This window comes from Cupressus sempervirens, chromosome 7 (genome assembly GCF_028749045.1).
Source record: "Cupressus sempervirens isolate cs-2001-9-10 chromosome 7, ASM2874904v1, whole genome shotgun sequence".
In the NCBI taxonomy this organism is placed as follows: Eukaryota; Viridiplantae; Streptophyta; class Pinopsida; order Cupressales; family Cupressaceae; genus Cupressus; species Cupressus sempervirens.
The window spans coordinates 549,117,458-549,137,858 of record NC_143124.1 but is presented as its reverse complement, the minus strand read 5'-3'; the positions used below and the strand labels follow the sequence as shown (position 1 = coordinate 549,137,858).

Genomic DNA, 20,401 nt, shown 5'->3' with positions numbered 1-20,401 from the left:
CATTCCATCCACAAACAGATGGATGGACAGAGGTTGTGAATAGAAGCTTGGGCAACTTGCTAAGATGTTTAGTTGGGAATAAGCCAAGTAATTGGGAGATATTATTGGCACAAGTTGAATTTGCATATAATAATTTTATGAATAGGAAGACACCTTTTGAGATTGTTATTGGAAGCATCCTAGAGGTATATCAGATTTGAGACATGTTGTTGGTGAAGAAAAGAGAAGCACTGTAGGAAAAGAATTTGCTGATTTTATGGAGTCTTTGCATAAGGAAGTGAAGTTGAAGTTGGAACAAAGTAATCAGAAGTATAAGGAGAATGCTGATCAGTTTAGAAGACACCATGATTTTCAAGTTGGTGATGAGGTGATGATTCATCTAAAGAAAGGAAGATTTCCAGTTGGAACATACAGTACGCTGAAAATGAAGAAATTTGGACCTTGTAAGATCCTGAAGAAGTTTGATAGTGGTAATGCTTATGAAGTTGAGTTACCTGATGACATGGATATATCTTCTATATTCAATGTTGCTGATTTATACTAGTATCACGAGTCAGATGATGAAGTTGTTGTGTTAGAAGATTATCCTAAGAAACAGATTAAAGAGGTTGAAAAGGTATTGGATCAAAGAGTTGGTAAGAGCACAAGAGGAAAAGATTACTATGAGTATTTGGTGAAATGGAAGAATAGACCAGTTGAAGATGCTACATGGATTTCTCAGTCTAAGTTGGATTCAGCTCAGGTTGTGACATTTCAATGATTCAAGAGAATCACTTCCTTCAACCCTGGTTTTCTGATGCAGGATCATCCTGGGTTTCCTTATAATCTTGTACTTTTGTTCATTCTGCCAGTTGCTACCAAGTTGCTAGTTCCAATCGCTGTCGAGTGCCAGTTTTCTAGTTGATGTCGAGTACTAGTTTTCTAGTTGCTATCGAGTTGTCAGTTTCCAGTTGATGCCAAGTTGCCAATTTCCAGTTGATGCCGAGTTGCCAATTTCCAGTTGATGCCGAGTTGCTAGTTTTCAGTTGATGTCGAGTTATCTAGTGTATCTCGAGTGTCAGTATTTGGAGGTGAATTCTGCGAGCCGACTTGCGGGATTTATTTTGTTCGCAACATTTATGCTAAGATCTTTTCTTGGGTTGTGTCCAGACTGTTGTTGGGTCGGCCTTCCACTTATGTAATGTTCTAGAATAATCTGTAAGCCATTTTGGCAAGTATATATAGAGTGTTTACGCTTAGAGTTAGGCAAGTTTTTGGGAGCAAATTGGAGAGCAGAACTAAAAGTGCGAATTTGCAGTTGGATCTTTGAATGTGAATCTATTTGTAATTGGTTGTAACTCACAAGGCCTTACAGCTGGGCATGTATGAAGATGTTTTGATGAATCAATAAAAGTATTTCACTCTTTTTCATCCGTTGGTTGCTGTTCTTTGTGTTTGCTTCCGTTGTGTTAACTCTTTTAGGGTGGTTTGGATAGCTGGGTGAGCCTTTGGCCCTATTTATTCACCCTTTGCTTGCGTCACTTCCAAGGAGAAGAAGTTATCATATGAAAGAAGGGGTTAAGAATGATCATCTCATTGTATTTTCAAGACAAGAATGTGAGGGGTTTTAGGTTGCACAACAATTATTTGGAGGCAAATAAGTTTTGGAGGTCTCTTTAGGTATGGAAATAAGATTTTAACTTCTCCCATAGCAACCAATGAACTATCCAATGCCTCAAATATTGTTCCGTTTCTAAAGTTGCTGTTAAGAGTAATTAGGATAATCAACTAATTAATCAATAATTAATTAAGTCCTATTACTTAGGAGCTTTTCTATATTTAGGTCATGTCTCATATTGTAGGATGACACTCCATATGAGCTTCACCCAAGGTTTCATCTACGGTTTTCATTTTACTTTTATAAGCTTTCACTCGCTCTTTGTAATCATTTAGATCAATCAACACAAAGCTCGACCATACTTTGGTGGATCAATCCCTTCTCAAGGTTACATATCACAACAATGCCTTTTCTCTATATGTGATAGGTGTTTTAGTTTGTGGACAATTCTTGGGAGTTGTGGGGTTCATTGTCAACTCTAACATTTGCAAGTTGAACACTAAGCCAAATGTTCGGACAATGTGAAAAAAGGATTGTCGTGAAGGAAAGTTGAAACATCAAATGATTTTGAGGTATTTCAAGAACATGAGGAAGAATGTCTTATAGTGGGGTACATATTGGAGTTAAATATGAGATGGATTTTGGATGCCTCCTGATGTGTGTATATATATACATATTGAAACAAATGTATATTATATAAATATTTGAAAAAAAAAAATATTATATAAATATTTTAATTTTTTTTAATCTTATATATTATATATGCAAAGAAATGTACAAAAATAAATCATTCCCTAGTAAGATAGTTCACCATTGATAGTTCAACTTCAAACTTCTCAAACACATTACTAATTGAAATAACTAATTAGTAAATTACTCATGTTCAAGAGTCCAATGCAATTTGAATTACAAAATCAAAACTTAGTTCATGATTCACTAATCAGATCTAGAATCATAAGGATTTTGAAAGAAATCTACATTCTCATCATGTCCAACTTCTGCAAGTTCAAGATAATTTGAACCAAAAACAGTTCCACTTGTGCACATCCCTGTGGTACAATGCTTGGAGATAAGGCATATGCAAGGAGGTGCGATGAGGTAGTCATCATTTCCCATCGATGATGAATGATTGCTTCCACTTATTGTATAAGACTTATCTTTTGTATGGTCATTCTCATGTGTTTGTATGGAAAGTTTTACCCTCTCTACCATGGTGTCCATGCTATTGTACACATCCCCCAAGCAAGGTAAATATGTATCAACAAAGCGGAGCATAGTCATGATAGTCTTGGTGACATCCAATACAAATTGCACATAAGCCCACTAATTGTCATCCAAGACCAAAGCCTTGACCTTTTGGGCTTTCTTTGAACTTGAATCCTTTCATATAACCATTTGCTTTAATGCCCCTTGCACTTTGACAAGTCTTCTCATAACAATATTAGGAGATGCAAATCAAGTCTTAGCAACCTAAACAAGTTAACAATATGTCAATAAATATTAAGTAAAGTTGTATACAATTTGATAATTGAACATGAACATAAAACTTATTCGAATTATATAAATAAATGAAACCAACTTATTACAATTTACCTTCAACAACTTCAACTTGGACGATGATTTGAATATGGATTTTGACATGTGGTGGTTTGTCACAAACATTTGTACCTCCTCTACCTCTTGGTATATTTGCTTTACCCAATCTATTTGGGTGCAAATTTTTTGCATGACTAAGTTGAGGGAGTATACTGTGCATGGTATCCAAAAAGTACGGTCATACCGACTCAACTAAATCGCTTGCACCCCTACAATTTTTGGCATTATCTAGTAACTGCTTAGACCACATTCTCATTACCCACAATCTCTATGGCCTCAATGAGAATTCTAGACATGAATCCTTCACTTCTCCTTCACAATCAATTGCCCCAAAAAGCATTGCCCCTTTGGGGGACCCTGCAATCACTTTAATCAATGATCGATTTCTTGCATCTTTCCATTCATCAGGCACATTAGATATACTGGAAGTTTTCAAGAAGTTTTAAGTGGTTGAAGAGCTTTTTCTATAGAATTCTTCTACTTTTGCAATAGAATAGTATGTACCTTTTCATACCCAAGACTAGTGTAATCAGGTGGTGCTTTATTGATGTCTTCCACCATTTCCTCCCAATATAGTGATATCTTGAAAAGAAGACCATTGATATAGAGGCAACTTGCAACGACTTGATCAGTAAGCCCTTTCACCTCCATTTTAAATGCAAAATCCAGCGGACCTCTTTTGCGGGTGGTAACTTTTACTTTTTTCTCTTCCTCTCTTGGTACCGGTACTTGCAGGAATGGATGTTTGGAGGATAAACTAGACCAGCGAGCAATTTTATTTTGTTCTTTCCAAACAGAGGTGGATGAAAACTTTTTTTTTTTTTTGATCTTTTAACCATATGATTCACAACTTGTTCTCTTATTAATTGTGCACTAATCATCATCTTTCCATCTTTGTTTCCTTTGCACATTCCCATTCCTTTTTAATTAAGGTCCATGAAATGAAGTTTGACTTGAGAATATGAGCTATTACATGGTTTACTATGACATACCTTACATTTCCAAATGCATGACCCACCTCTTGAAACCTTTGATAATCCTAATAACCTTTGTATTATTTTGAGCTATCTTAATTTTGAAGGGAGGTTCCATTGCTCATTCGGAGAGTGCAGGTCCCTATCCTCCTCCTTTAGGTATGATGATTCTATCTCTAGGAGGCCTTTCATCTTTTTGATCTCACGCTTCAGGAGTTTTCCCGCTCTGGATCAGCATCCTTTCATCAACTTATCACTTCTTTCTTCACTTTGGTTACTTCTCCTAGAGGAACCAAGTGGTTCAGGAGCCCATCCAGTGCTACTCACAATAGATCGATGAGGCCACGTAGAGATCACACACATGCACCATCAACGGCAACAACACTCCTCTATTTGGTGATAGGGTCGGACTTCATTGCACATGGATAGCTATCTTTCGATTTTGAGCTACTTCCTGACGACTACAAACCACTAGTTTTGCGGTTTCATAGTCTCTCTTGTATATGGTTGTTTCTCTTTGTTTGCTTCTTGCTCTGTTGGTTTCCTTTTTCTCAGACACCGTTTTGTGGCCTTGTTGCCTTCTGGCATTTGTTTGTACTTTCAGTCCCTTGGGCCCGTTTGTGGTCTCTTGTTGGACATTTATATCTTATCTTATCACCTTTCCCTGCCATTGCTGGTAGTGGCCATTCTTCCACAATACAATCTAATAAGAAAATAAATAAATTTAACTTAGAAATAAACTATGAACATCAAGCATACAAGTGCAAAAGTATTATACAAAAGTATTAAAATAGATAGCTAAACTTGTTTCTTATTTTCTTTAAAAAAATGGAAAAAATCTTGTAAAATTCTTCCAAAACTTGAAAAATTCATCATCTCAAACAAATTCAGTGAAGAAACTTAAGAATGAGATTAAATGCTTATCTTAGATGCTTAGAACTCCTTTATGGAAGCTATTCGACACATTATGAGTGATCATCGTAAGAATTAATCTGCTTGTTTTTAAAATGCCAAAATGGAGACTAAATGAGAAGAGAGCCCGACTGCAAATAAAAATGAGAAGAATAAACAATGAATGGCCTCTTTTAGGGCCATTTTAGGGTTTAGGAGCAAACAAAGAATAAAATAAATACATTTTGTTGGATGTTATTATCATTATGGTCACGTTTAGTTGAAAAGGACATTTTATGATGATAGTTGTGATATTAAATATAAAGACGTGCCATTCAACATGCGTTGAAGCATGGAAATTCATAGAGTTGTATATTTGAATATGAAGTAATGGGAAATTTCAAGAGACCTGCGGTTGTAATGTGAAGAGTCTATCTATGTGTTATATATATTGCTTCAAGCGAAAGACATTGTATACTTGAACTTTTATTATCAATAAATTGATCTTTTATTGTGTGGATGGGTTTTTCCCTTCACTTTTGGAAGGGCATTTCCAAGGTAATTTTTGGTGCTTCTTGTATCTGTTCAATTCTTTCTTATTGCTGTTTATCTTTATTTCTAGGCAAGTTATTCAACATGGTGTAGCTAGGTTAGATAAGAACAACAAAGAAGTCTCTCTTAATTGTGCATTAATTCAGAATGCTTGAGTATTTATAAATGTTGAGTTTGTATGTAGCAGCAAGATATATATTTTTTTCTGTTGTGCTTCAAGCATCAAGTTTTTTTTTGTATCCAGAGTTATTTAGCTTCAACTTAGAATGATTATAGGCTTTTAATCTGGGATTGTCCTTATACTTTTTGCCTAGAAAATTTGCCTCATGCCATGAAACTAATTTAAAAGCCACAAATCAACCTTTAGAAAACCGTAAAACCATTTTGCGACGGTCAAAAAATCTGTTCACATTAAGAAAATTATGTCTAACATTATATATATATATATTTTATTTGAAAAAAATCTTATCTATTTTTTAATGAGTAAAATAATTATTACTAATTATCTTTTTTATCAAGCAATTTAAAAAATTAAAATAAATGATAATATTGTATAAAATAATAGCAAAATGGATAAAATTAATTGTATAAAACCTAAAAAAATGTCTTTTTAAAAAATAAATTATAGTATAACGAGTTTATTTCTTTATAATTTAATTGTTCTTTTAGCAATAAAAGCAACAAAGAAATTAATTAATTAAAATAATTATTACAAATTTTCTTTTTAATTAATTAGACACAATAATATTCTTGAGTGAATAAAATAAAAAATATTTAAATGCAATGATAACATTTAAAGAAAACAAATTTTAATAATATCTTCAAAACTTTAATTAGTAAATTTAAGATTACTTTTTATATTAAGAATTAAATAAACACTTTGTCTAAATTTTTATTCCCTTTTAAAAAAACAACTATAAAAAATTAAATAAAGGGGAGTTCTATGACCAAGATTGAATAGCAACATGTGGGAAAGGTTCTCTTGACAGTTCTCAAAATATTAAACCATCAAGCAGGCAACTACAAAACATGAAAGAATTCTTGGGGTTATGCTCTAAATCAATTTTTTGTTGAACCCGATAGTTTGTTGCTTCCAATCATCAAGTTTCCTATCAACAAAGTAAAGAGTGGTGAAGCTTTAAAAGAAAAATCACTCTTTCGTCAATATAACCATGACATATGGCAAGGGAGACAAGAAGGCTTTGTCTTAGAGGCATCTTTTAATGTTACAATGAAGGAGAATGGACTTGATGCTCCCTATAAATTTGAGAAGCAAGATAGTGCATGGTGATTTTCCCTGGAATTTTCACTAGTTGAGAAGGTTGAGATACTTTTCCTTTTCTTGTTTCTAGAGATATTGGTTCCATCTGCCATGACAAGAATTTGTCGTAGAGTAACCTATCTATTGGGCAACTTTGTTTTTCATGCCATGACTACAGGGGCCAAGAAAGCTCTTTGATTGGGGCAAATGATGCATGCGGTAGGAATTGCCTAGTAAATTTGTTCAATTTTACACATTTGGGCATATAGGTAGTTAAATTAAAACATGTACAAAATTGCCTATCGGCTATTCCCTTGGACCTCCTATGACGCAAGTGCTAGCTTATCCTCTTCTATTTTTAGCTCGAGAATTCTTATAATGATCCAACGTATATTCATGCTACCATGTATAGACTTGGCATCATGTTCAATTTTTTTTCAAGCTTGTCTTTAGTTCATGGTTATGGATTTCATTTCTTTACCTTGCTGGCAAATGACATGTCTTTAGTGCACATTATGGAATGATTTTTGAGTGCCATAATCAATGGGTGAATGAAAAGAGTCAGAAATGGAGGTAGCCATGGATCTGATACGTAGAATGTCATCTTTGTTATCACAAAATGCACTTTATAATTTGGCGGCTCTCCTTCCTGAGTACTCTGTCGACCTGCTCTCATGTGTTAATGAGCCGCTCTAGGAGGAAATTGATGTAGACTTAGGGAAGGATTTTTAATAAGATTTCAATCGGGATGGTGATTTGTACAGGTCATCTTGGTCAATCAAATAACCCCCACCATTGGAAGATGGGGCGCAACCATTATTTGAATTACAGAAGATAAAAGTAAATTTTTTTTTTTTTTTCGATGAGGATGGGTCGATGTCAAATTGACCACTTTGTCTTTGTTCGAACAACTCTGAGAAATGATTTTTGCTCTACACTTTAAGGCAAATATGAACTATCTCATTCTAGCTACTCTAGAATCCTTGGGCATTTTGGAGTTGATAGTTGGTTAGACTCTGAACATCAAACAAAGGGAAGAGAAGCCAAAATAATCACCATCTTTGTGTGTTATTGGCATTTGTTGAGGTTGGTGTTATTTGCATGTGTTTGGGCTGATGAGCGTCTTCCTTTGTAACAGTTGTCTCTTCGAATTCGTGTCTTCCATATTCATTCGTCTCCATTGATTATTGGGGATTTTTGTTTTGTGTCAACTGTTAAAGTTCTTGGACTTCAAGAATATGAATGACGAGGCATCTCTACGGTATATTCAGTGAACTCAAGGTAGCATATAGCCTTTACTCATTAATTTTGAGTTGGGTTTTCGATTTCTGCATAAGATCGGAGAGTAAGAACATGAGTAGTAGAGAGTCGTCTCTATGATCAAACTGGCATGTTTGGTGTCTTCTTGCGTTATCGGGAGTTTGCGTGGCTATTGAACAAGGTTTTGAGTTGCGAAGAAGTTGTGGGTTGGTTGACACCATTCTAGCGTTATCTTAAATCAGAATTGGTCAACCATTAATGCTCAGAATAATGGGAAATCTACTTGCAATATTTGAATTAAGTATGGAGCATCGTCTAGGATTAACGCTATGCAGTCCTTATATTTGTTGATGAAAGTAATGTTATTTTGATTGGTGGAGTCGCAATCCAACTTTATGGTGTCGAGCTTTCCCAAGTTCCTTCGAATCTTAATCTACTCTATGTTTGAATATCAGTCTCAAGGAGGGGAAACTTGTAGAGAGATTGACTGGAATGGAGGATTGATGCCCATTGAAATGGAAGGAAACTACAGTTTCACATTTTTGGAAACAAAACTACGGCAAATTGAATGAAGTAACATTGACCTGCTTGAGCTTCCAATGGTTCAGAATCATGATATACTAGCTTCTTTCAATCATTAGTTATGATTCACTACTGTAACGACTTAGAGTAGGCGTTTTACTATTTCATGATGATTGGAAATATGCATTGAGTGAAATGTAGTGGTAGTGTCATCCTTAGGCTATTGGGTTTCCCAACAATGTCTCTCTGCAGATCGTAGCCAAAGTACCAAGGCAATATTTTCTTCTAAATGGAGATCAGTTGATACTCTCTAATTTTGATTTTGATGACATGTCAAAAGTGTTGAGGATTTGGATCTTTATGCGTCATGAAGTGAAGTGTCGGGAAAAGTTTTAACCTATGAATCATGGTTCAGAGAGGACTCATAGGTCATGAAGCGAAGTGTCTGCATTTTTTATACATGCTTTTAATCTTTGTGGTATTGTAGTATTTGAGACTCTTGTTGGAAACGAGTTTCAGTTGTGATTTTTCTTTGTTGATTATGAGTTTATATTCTTTTGAAATTAATAATAGTTATAAGGTCAACCTAATAACTCTCACTAATGAGAGATTCATAATGAACATCATGTAGAGATAGCCCTCGATATCATTACATTGAGAGATTTTGTGATGAGATTTGGAAATTATGTTGAGAGAGTCCATGATTTATCACGTTGAGAGAATCCGTGATAAAATGCTGGTTGTAAACCTTACTAACTTGTCATGTTGAGAGATTCCATGACAGTATCACGTTGAGAGAGTTCATGATGAAAGCTGATTGTTATCCTTGAAAGTTTGTCATGTTGAGAGATTCCATGACAACATCACGTTGAGTGAGTTCGTGATGAAAGGTGATTGTGACTTAAGCAGGTTTTGCATGTTGAGTGATTCCATGGACTATGTTTTGGATCTATGTGATCAGAATTTATCATTGACAATTTTAGGTTGCAACCTTGTGTGACTCCTTGGCTAAAGATTTCTCTCTCGCTAAGAGGGAGTGTTGAAGATTGTAGCTGCAATAGAGATCTTATCTCTAAAAATATGGATGTTATTATTGCTATGGTCACCTTTGGTTAAAGAGGACATTTTATGAAAATAATTGTAATATTAAATATAAAGACGTGTCATTCGACATGCATTGAGGCATGGAAATTCGTAGAGTTGTATATTTGAATATGAAGAGTCATGGGAAATTTCAAGAGACCTTTGGTTGTAATGTGAAGAATCTCTCCATGTGTTATATATCACTTCAAGCGAAAGGCATTTCATACTTGACCTTTTTCATTAATAAAGTGATCTTTTGTTGTGTGGCTGGGTTTTTCCCTTCACTTTTTGAAGGTTTTTCCTAGGGTAATTTTTGGTGTTTATTTTATCTATTCAATTCTTTCTTCTTGCTATTTATCTTTATTTCTGGGCAAGTTATTCAACATTTTGCACATGCAAAAATGTTTATTTAGTGTTTTGGGGGTCCAAAAAGGTTTCTTCAATTTTCCAAAAACATGACTCATTACTTTCAAATACAACTCTTCGTATTTCCATGCCTTAATGCATGTTGTATGACACATGTCTTGATAATTAATATTACAATTTATTATAAATGTCGTTTTCAGCTGAAGGTGACCATAATGGTATTAATGCCCAAAGATAAAGATTAATTCCCAGAGATAAAGATCTCTATTGCAGCTATAATCTCCAACACTCCCTCTTAGTGAGAGAGAGATCTTTTGCTGAACAGTCACACAAGACTGCAACCACAATGTCAATGATAAAATCTAATCACATAGATTCTAAAAATTCTTGGAATCATTCAACATGAAAACCCTGTAAGAAACACAACCAGCTTTCATCACAAACTTTCTCAATGTGATGTTGACATGGAATCCTCAACATGACACTAAGAGAACAATTTAGTCATGGAATCACTCAACATGTTAGACCTGTAACAATTAATTATAATAATGGAATGAATCAACATGTTAGACCTGTAACAATTACTTATAATAACGGAATCACTCAACATGATAGATGAAAATATTTATTCATAACTAATAATCATGGTGGTGGAGCTCAAAATTTGAGCCTCCAATTTTTGTTAAGATTGGGCAAAAGTGGAAAGTTTTTATGGATTGTGGCTAAGTAGACTAGGATGAGATACTCAAACATAAATGATACAGAGCCAAAGGAATATGGGAGCCTCCAACAGTAAGGTATGATGATACCAATGGGAGGAAAGCATTGTTGACCATTCCAAATCCTTGCGATAATATATGGTGGACAAGCATATGAGTTTTCTAATAACACTCAAAAAATAGAATTTGACTCTATGTACAGTTTTGAATATGTATCAAATACTAATCCATATGGTTTGCCGTCAACCATGGAGGGACCGCTTTACATGGACAAAGACACGAAAAGGCATATTTACATTTAGCCTGATATAATCACAAAGATTGTGATTAAACTTCATGAGAAATATTGTTAACGGAGCTAGGTTGAGTTTGAGAAGTTTCGATAAAGCCCAAATGGACAGAGTCAAATCTGAAGACGGCACATTAAAATCAAACAAGGTAGAGATATACTTGTGGCAACTGGACATCTAGAGATGACTTATGGATTGGTGATAAGAAGAAAATTATAGTTTTGAATGAGAGTTGGCAAGAGTCGCAAAATCATTATCTAATAACTTTAATACAAGGAGAATGGACCTGCTAAAAGTTTTACAGAACAGTAATGAGGAGATTACGGCAGGTCAAGGACATGATACATGCATCGGGAGTATGCAACAATCACCATCCTTGGAAAGAAATAACATTGAGCACAAACAACATAAAGGAGGCATCCATATAAGCATTTGGCTATCTTGGTATAGCATCCACGTCATCATTCAAAGCATTTACACTCAACAAACTTGTGGAGAAGCCAGAAGGATGTCACAATAATATGAAGAGCACCAAATGTAGACTGTCGATAGTCATATCTCTGTATTCCAAATTACATTAATTTAATAATCGAAGGCAGCGAGCATAACATGCTGGACGTCAATGGTCAGAGAGGTTCTTTCAAAAATGTTGAAGCTAGTCTATACTCTGCGGCAACAATCAACACATGAATGAAGGAAAGAGGCCGCTATGTCCACACCGCGAGCAGAAGATAATCCTTGCAAGCACAATAATGAGTCATACAGTAAGCACAAATATGAAGGAAGCGATGTAAAGAAGCCACAAGTCTAGGGAAAAGCATACTATCCGCAGGCACGATGCCCAACCTAGTCTCACAATATATGATCACTTGCTGAACCTGACGTGCCAGAAATTTGCATAGTAGCAATCCATGGCAACATTTAAAATGTTCATACACAAACAACGATGGAGGAGAGATGGCTTGTTTGTGACGGCAATACAATCTGCACAATGAGACTCCATTAGAAGAGAAGGATTAATGCCACTACCACTGCGGAGAGAAGATGTGCATATTGCTGGAGTTATATATATTGAAATTCCATCTATATGGCACGGGTCTTCAATAATCACCATATATTAAAGTTTCAAACTATTAAAAACTAAGGGAGATTATGTGGACAGAATTATCATCGATTAATATTGAAGAAATAATAATTAAAAGAAATCCCGTTCAAAGTAATGCTAATTATTTAAATAAAGGGATATGACTTTTCATTATGAAACATAATGTCTTTTTGTATATAAAGATATATAAGGAGTAAGAAGACATGAGAAAATTTATGATTGTAATATTCAGACATAATAGAAGAGGCATTTTATATTTATTGTAAGGAGGGATAAGGGTTCAATATGATTTTATAATAAAGTTCCATTATTTTATTATTATAAAATTATTTTATTTTAATAATAAAATAAAATGTCTTTTGTTTACCTTTAATGGCGTGGAGATTTAGAATTGCAGGCGAATTGTCCTTCATAAATATATTTTAAAATTTTATATATGATTTTGTTATCAGATAAGTGGACATGGTCAATTAAGCATTTTAAATTTGATCATCGCAGGTGTTGTGAAATATTTAATTGTTTCCATAGCTGTGTCCAGTTTGTCTCAGTGGAGTTAAAATTCAATCTGGACTAATTTAAATATTGCATTATAATTGGTCTGTCGCATCTAGATTATCAAAATTGTTGGCAGTACAAATACATTGAACATTATGAAGTTGTATGTAAAAATTCTCTGAAGTTGACTCTATCGCCCGGATAAGCAAAGGCACTGGTCTTTTTGTTGAAGTCAGAAAATCAATATATTCCTCCTGCAAGCATCAATTCCATTATTTACAAAATTTATACAAAACATTCAATCATCAAGTATTTAGCATTCAGTTTCAGTTTCATTCTGATCGAGTTCAAGGACTTTGCCAGCCGAAGAACTCGTAAAGTTTAAATTCGCTATAGAAAACCCTTGAATTGTGTAGTCAGTGTTCAAGGTGAAGGTTTACCCGGCTGGGTGTAGCAGAGCCCGAAGTGCAGGGGAATCTAAGCGATTTCCGTTCGTTGGCCAGAACTGATTGAGAAGTCCTATCGGAGAAGTGGTAGGCTCTTGGATTTCCAATCTGCAGTTTTGGGAACGAACACATGGAATCACCCAACATGATAGACCTGTAAATATCACAATCACCTTTCATAACAAAATCACTCAATGTGATGCTGCCATGGAATCTCTCAACATGACAACCCAACAAGAATCACAATCAACTTTCATCATGGAATCACTCAACTTGATGCTGTCATGGAATCTCTCAACATGACAAGTTAGTAAGGTTTACAACCAGCATTTAATCACAGACTCTCTCAACGTGATATAGTCATGGACCCTCTCAACATGACCTCCAATTCCCATCATGGAATCTCTCAACGTGATGACATCATGGACTCTCTCAACATGATGTTCACTATGAATCTTTCATAAGTGAAAGAATTATTAGGTTGACCTTATAAATTTTAAATAAGAACTCATATCAACACATAAAATAAGAGCCTCAAATTCTATGATACCACAAGCATGTATAAGAAGGGCAGAGATACTGTAAAGACTCTCTGTCAAACAAGAACAACTCCCTCTGAAGTTGAACATCTCCCTCTCAATCTCATATGCAAATATGAATCATTAATTAGATTCAGTAAACAACATTCTCATCTCATTGATTCTTGTTGCATCTTGCAAACAAGAGAGATGTTAATAACTCATAACATCAACTATATTAGAGATCAATGCTACAATCACATATTATTCAATATTGCAGAGTACTTATCTCTTAGAAGTCTAATCTAACTTCCTACAGATTTGATGTTCAACTGTGCATTCACAACATTGTATTGCTCAGCAGACCACCCAAGGATGTACACTCTGAACTTAACGCTCTATACCAGCTCATTGTTCCCCAACATGATATGTGTGGTCTGCAACTCCAGCGATCCCACCCACTTGAACCTACACAACTATTTGATGTTTCTAATTGAGGATATAACCATCGTTGCCAAGACTGTTGTCTGGTTTGAACAACATAAAAGGAGACTTCTCAATTTCTGTTCCAAGACAAAATTCTCCAACCTGCATGTGTGTATCAATACCAGATCATAACAACATCCCACTTTGTAGCTGAAGATTGCAATCAGTGTCAACTTGACATCATCTCGCCTGGAATAATAACAAATGTGACCCACAGTGGCCATGTATATAAGGCCATGCCTGCCTAAACCATCCAACAAACCACTGATCCTCCTCCTCGGACATCATGGATATTCCCTATGATTCACAAGACATTGGCACCACGTGGTGCCACTAAAACATTTACTCCTCCAAAGCCTAGAGTACGAGTGACTGAATTCTGCCCGAATCCCACTGCTGGTGGTAACCTGTCCGCTCTAACCACTAAGCCATCAAAAGCTATTCTTGACTCAAAACAATCTCTCAAGCTTTCGATTTAGCCGCAAATGTTCTCACACTGCATGCATATAGTTCTGTGCATCTGTTCCAAAATGCTCATATCAACGATACAAGAAGTATAATAACCCATTAACATATGCCATTGCAAGATACTTCATTTCCCATAAAGACAAATTAGAAGAACTGACATTAACATGATGAAGCAAAGATAAAGGAAAACTTTCACGTAAACCCAGATACCAGACAAGGACCGAACACACCTGAATCATCAGACTTGAACACAAGATAACAAAGAAAGCAACTTGGGGTTCTATGCATGTTAAAAGCCACATGAATTCATTGAAGGCAGAGACATAAACAGGGATCTTCATTGGATACATGAACACTCATCTCTTGATGCCCAAATGGGACATGAATTGACAAGCAGAAGAAAACCAAAAGCAAAAACAAATATCAATATTCATGCGATGTTGAACATGAACCAATGCACTTCCTAACAAGAATGCAATATCAAGGGGTACCGGAAGACGGATATCTTTTGAGAGGATTCTCTGCTGGGAGACATAATGGAACAATAGGAAAAACAAAAGAGTCGAATTGCCAGGCTGCCAAGAAGATAAATGCGATGAAATGAAATCATCAACAGTCACAAAAGCAATCGCAAGGTGAAGAGACATCCATTACAAGGTCTCGACAAATCCCAAGAGACAATTACAGCTCTTAAAAACATTATGAAGTTCAATGAAGTTTGCATGTACCAAATTACAAATGCCGGCAGCATCAAAACAGAGGGATAAAAACAAAAATTAAAGAACCCATGATGCCAAGAAAACATTACCAAAAGTGACAAAGCTGACAATGCTCTCCTTTATGGCCAAAATAGATGATCGCAGAAATGTAAATGACAAAATGATGAGATGGTAGATTGCAACTCTGAGAGAATTGACTAGCCGAGCAATTAGTAGTCGGGTTTCAATATTTGATGCAAGAAGAGAGCAATCTGGAGATGCAAAAATAGCCACAATTATTAAACAGCTGCAAGAGATAGAATACAAACAAAGATCTGATAAAAAGATGAAGTGATTGAAAGAGGGAGGCTGAGCTATACAATATCTATAAAAAATATACATGCAAGCATGATGAAAGCCATAAACTTATGACTGAAATTAACATCTCAGCTAAAAAGTGACATTAATAACCTCCGAGAATGACGGAGAAACATGTGCCAGAAACAAGGAAAAATGCAGAGAGTCTCAATTCTGAAAACAATAAAATTCTATATTGCTGTAATAATCTGGCTCTGATAACCATGTTAGATATTTCATATTTGCCTAGAAATAAAAGATAAACAACAATAAGAAAATAGCCAAAATAAATACAAGAAACACAAAACTACCCTGGGAAAACCCTTCTAAATTGAAGGGAAAAACCCAGCCACACAACAAAATATTACTTGATTGATAATAAAATTGGAATGTACAATGCAATATAACACATAGACTCTTCACATTACAATCGAAGGTCTCTTCAGTTTCCCAAAACATGACTCTTTATTTTCAAATACAACTCTTCGCATTTCCATGCCTCAACGCATGTTGTATGACACATGTCTTAATGTTTTATATTACAGTTTATATAAATGTCCTCTTCAGCTGAAGGTGACCATAACAGTATTAATGCCCAAAGACCAAGATCTCTATTGCAGCGAAAATCTCCAATACCTTTCACACATTTTGATGATAGATGCTGATAATAATATTCTAATATTATAATTATACAAACCTTATGTTAATATGAGTCTAAGTGAGCTCCTGATAAATAGTAATAATATAATTATCTATGCTCCATGAAGGCACATCCCGTGGGCTTTTAGGCCCGCTCTGTCCTTGGTACAGTACATGGATGCTGGGATGGCATTTTGCCATCCCTAACGACATTTCGGAAGGGCCCAAAAAAGGACCACTTCCCTTAAACCCCTTTGAGACCTGAAGGGTACAAGGGTATGACTCGAAGTCCTTGGTATGGCTACGGGACTATTAGAATTTCCCTACTCATCTTGGGGATCTGGCTAGTTTTGAAGCTGCTGATGTTGAAAAGTAAGGCATTTTCAAATTTGAAAAAGAGGCTGGCTGGCCTACAAGGATGCCTAAACCACATTTAACAATAACAAAACCTAATCTAATAACCAAAAAGAAAAAGAAATTCATTTTCACATTTGCAAAGGAGAAGAGAAGCTGGTCAAGGAGTGAAGAACAGTTGAAATGGGAGGTTAGGGTTTCAAGTCTACTTCATTCAAATTCATAGACCTACCATGTACTGATTATGGACAGTTATATATTTTTACAGACTTCTGTGTTTACTGTTTAGTAGTCTAGCTATAATACTTACATTTTAATAGTTTATATGTCATTTCATGGTTGAAATTTCAAAATTCTGGGCATTTTTGCTTATATGTATGCCATATATTGACAATGGACACATTTGAATTTTGTTAATTTGCTTATTGATTCACAAGAATTCAAATCTAATGCTATGTATTAAGCTTCTAAAATGTTTATGATGAATGCTTTGTCAATGTCATGATATGCATATTTGAATTTTTTTCTCTTTATATATATTCCCCTATTTTTTTATAGCTGTCTTCTACCATCCCCTAAAAATTGACTCTGAATAGTACGTGTACCAGTAACACATCCCCATCCCCTAAACTGGCCCTGTTTGTGAAACTCCATGGAGCATAGATAAATATCACCTCATAAATTTAGAAACATCAATAGATGAGCATTTTGTAGTGATAATACACAGCATTCTCTTTGGAAGAATTAAACTGATGAAGCAAGGTTTTATTCAATAACTGAAAGGAACAGATGATCTGAATCAATTGAATGGGCCTACAGACCTTCCCTCGTTCCATTGTGGTATTAGCATCCTCCAAAAATCTAAAAAACATTTAATTGCTAGAGTGCCCTGCAGGGAAGGGGAAAAGTGTCAAAAATGTTCCAGTTTACTCCAAAAACAGGTAAATCCCTTTTCGGTTTGCTAGGATTCTTAAATGCATGGTTAGGTTCAAAGGGAGTTCTGGCTGCTTTGCCAAAGTAGAACCCATGGGCAGAAAACAGGAGTCTTGCCAACTCTACTACCAGACTGCATCGGATTCAATTGATTGATTGATTGAGGGCTTTTATTCCTGGTCATTTAGAGTTATTGGGCTGTTAAATGTTCCTCACTGAAAATCAAGTATAGCATCTTGAAAATAATGAATCTGACATGTTTGAGTTTTTCAAAATCTGGAGCCATTGTGTTTATGGTTTTTTTCCAGAACATTTGAAATATCTTTTTATATGTTTTATTTCTTTTTGAAATTTTTTTTATGGCTGATTTTGCTCAAGATTGGACTTTTATGTACTTTCCACTTTGAACTAATGGATGTGCTAGTTGTGTTGGTAATAAAAATTATATTGACTAATTTTTTGTATCGGCTGCAGTTACAACATTCTGCAAGAGGTTTAAGGAACAGGCAATGGATTTGCAAGTGCCCAAACAAGCAATCATTCCATTGAGGACAGCTATTAGGAAGCTTCAACCATCTTCTGAGCATTTGACATCTTTGCATCCAGACTTTTTGCTCATGTGTCTGGTAGCAAAATGCTATAAAGCTGGATTAAGCATTTTGGAGGACGACATTTTTGAGATTGATCAGCCAAGGGATTTTTTGCTGTACTGCTATTATGGGTGAGTATTTCCATTTCTCTGAAGATTGCAATTTGCAACCTCGTCCATCTCATGCAATGATTTAACCAGCATTGAAATGGGCAACTCTATTTTTACCTTTCATATAACCAACAGGACTAATCCAGTAGTTGTGTTTTACCTTTATTCTCAACTGGGCTTATCAGTTCCCAGAACGGTGTTAGGAGCATCCGTGTGGTACATATGTATATTAATAGTCTAATCATCAAGTTAGGCTGCATATCTTGTCAAATATGGGGTCTAATATATCCTTTCGAAGAAAAATTTCTTTATTGACATTTTTTCTGCATGTCACAAAATGTACATTTGTTGTGTCACTCTGAGGATCTATCCCCAGTTAATCTCGTCTTCCTCTCCAGGGTCTGCTCGTGTCTATTATCTGGGGGATGCTTAGCTCTCTAGTTGCTAATTCTGTCTGCATTGTTCTTCCCTTTTTGCCAAAACCGTCCATATCCTAGGCCCTCTTTATTGCTCTTTTGAAAAGGCTCTGCACAAAAATGATACTAGCATGATTCCTGTGTTGCTCAATATAGATGGTTCCGCCTCACCCGTCTGTTATTTCTGTGGCCTGTTGGCCTCATACTGGTGAAAATTTTCCATGTTCCTCACATACCCCTTGTCATGCTGTAATCCAGATTTACTTTTTGGCTGGCAATTCCTGAATTCTGAATTGAAAGGAGCCATTTTTTCCCGCAGGTTTTAATTCCTTCCGTCATACCCTTATTGTTGTCCTAAGGGAATCTTGTTGATGGCAGTTAGGGCATTGGCTCCAGACCTAACAGGGTCAAAGATTATCCATTGGGATTTCCCATTTTGCATCCTCTGCCCATCTTTTGTGTTACATCCCTTGAGGACTCATTTGTTGTCATGTCATGTCCCCTTTTTTAGGCTAGTGAGTGTTGTTGCACCATTAGCCCATTTTTCCTTGGTCCCAGAGGCAAACTAGGTTTTTTATAAAATCGGAGCATTTTTTGACCTAGGCAGTTTCAATTACGGGCTAATAAGGGTTGTCACTGTGGGGTTTCCAGACATTTACTATTTATAGTAAGTCAACTGGCTCCACATTCTTGGCATTTTAGGATTGGACTAGGAGCGTCTTATTGAGACCTTTCCGACGTGCATAACCGAGTCCATCTGATTAGAGATTTTAATATTTGAAGATTTAATTGATTTATTATAAAGCGACTTTATAACTAAGTTCATATTGTTAATGTCACTTTATTATCTATGGACACTCTGTTTCCTAAAGTGGGGGAAAAGTATTATTTTAAAAAAGAAATAAAGAAATAGAAATGGCAATGTGAAGAGTCACTTGTTTGTGCTTAAAAAGGGAAGAGGGTGCTCATTTTCAGCATGCTTGATTTTGTAATTTGGATTTCACTCTCTCTTGGAGAGTTATTTTTGAAAGCTTCAGCTTTCAGTAGGTGAGAGGACAACAACTCTTAAGCTTGGACAGCGGATGAAAACCCATTGCCGGTTGGAGACATCACATAGGTGTTTCACATTGTATTCTAGGTTCATCTTTTTTGTTATCCAATCTTTCTTTAATTACTCTGTTTACGATTGAATTTCTTGGTCATTTTACTGAAGAACTTCAGTGATACATTATTTTTGAAAATATATTTCTATTGAAGAGTTATTGCAATAATATTTTTGAGATTTCTTTTTATTTGGCTATTTATTTGGGTTTTGCTGGTGAAATCTGAAAATCATTGCGTGAATTTACTTATTAAAATTTTTATGAGATATGAGATTTGGGGCAAATATTTGGTTAGGGATATTATAGTGGCTTTAGAGCATCGATCGTGCCATCGTGTAAAGTTATATCAAAGACAAGAATACATAATTCTATTATCAAAATTAATATTTGTTGGAAAAATTGCACTCCTAATATTGGAAAAAAATGAACAGATAAATTAAAAGGGGTTCTTGGTAATGAAAAATAATACTATATTCCAATATTGGTTCACTTTCCGTGAGGAGAGGATATTAAATTTCTTTGATCGAAACTATGAAATTTATTGGGACTTTGGGTATTGTCAAAGATTATTA

The 20,401-nt window shown here is 35.3% G+C and overlaps 1 protein-coding gene across 1 annotated transcript in view; it reads left to right on the top strand.

The window, feature by feature from the left end:
• The window catches only part of COP13 (Proteasome component (PCI) domain protein), an 84,709-nt gene that overhangs the window by 31,020 nt on the left and 33,288 nt on the right, over nt 1-20,401 (top strand). Inside the window, exon 3 of the mRNA XM_089791989.1 lies at nt 18,085-18,331. Coding sequence (XP_089648115.1) covers nt 18,085-18,331 — 247 coding nt within the window. The remainder of the gene's footprint in view (nt 1-18,084; nt 18,332-20,401) is intronic.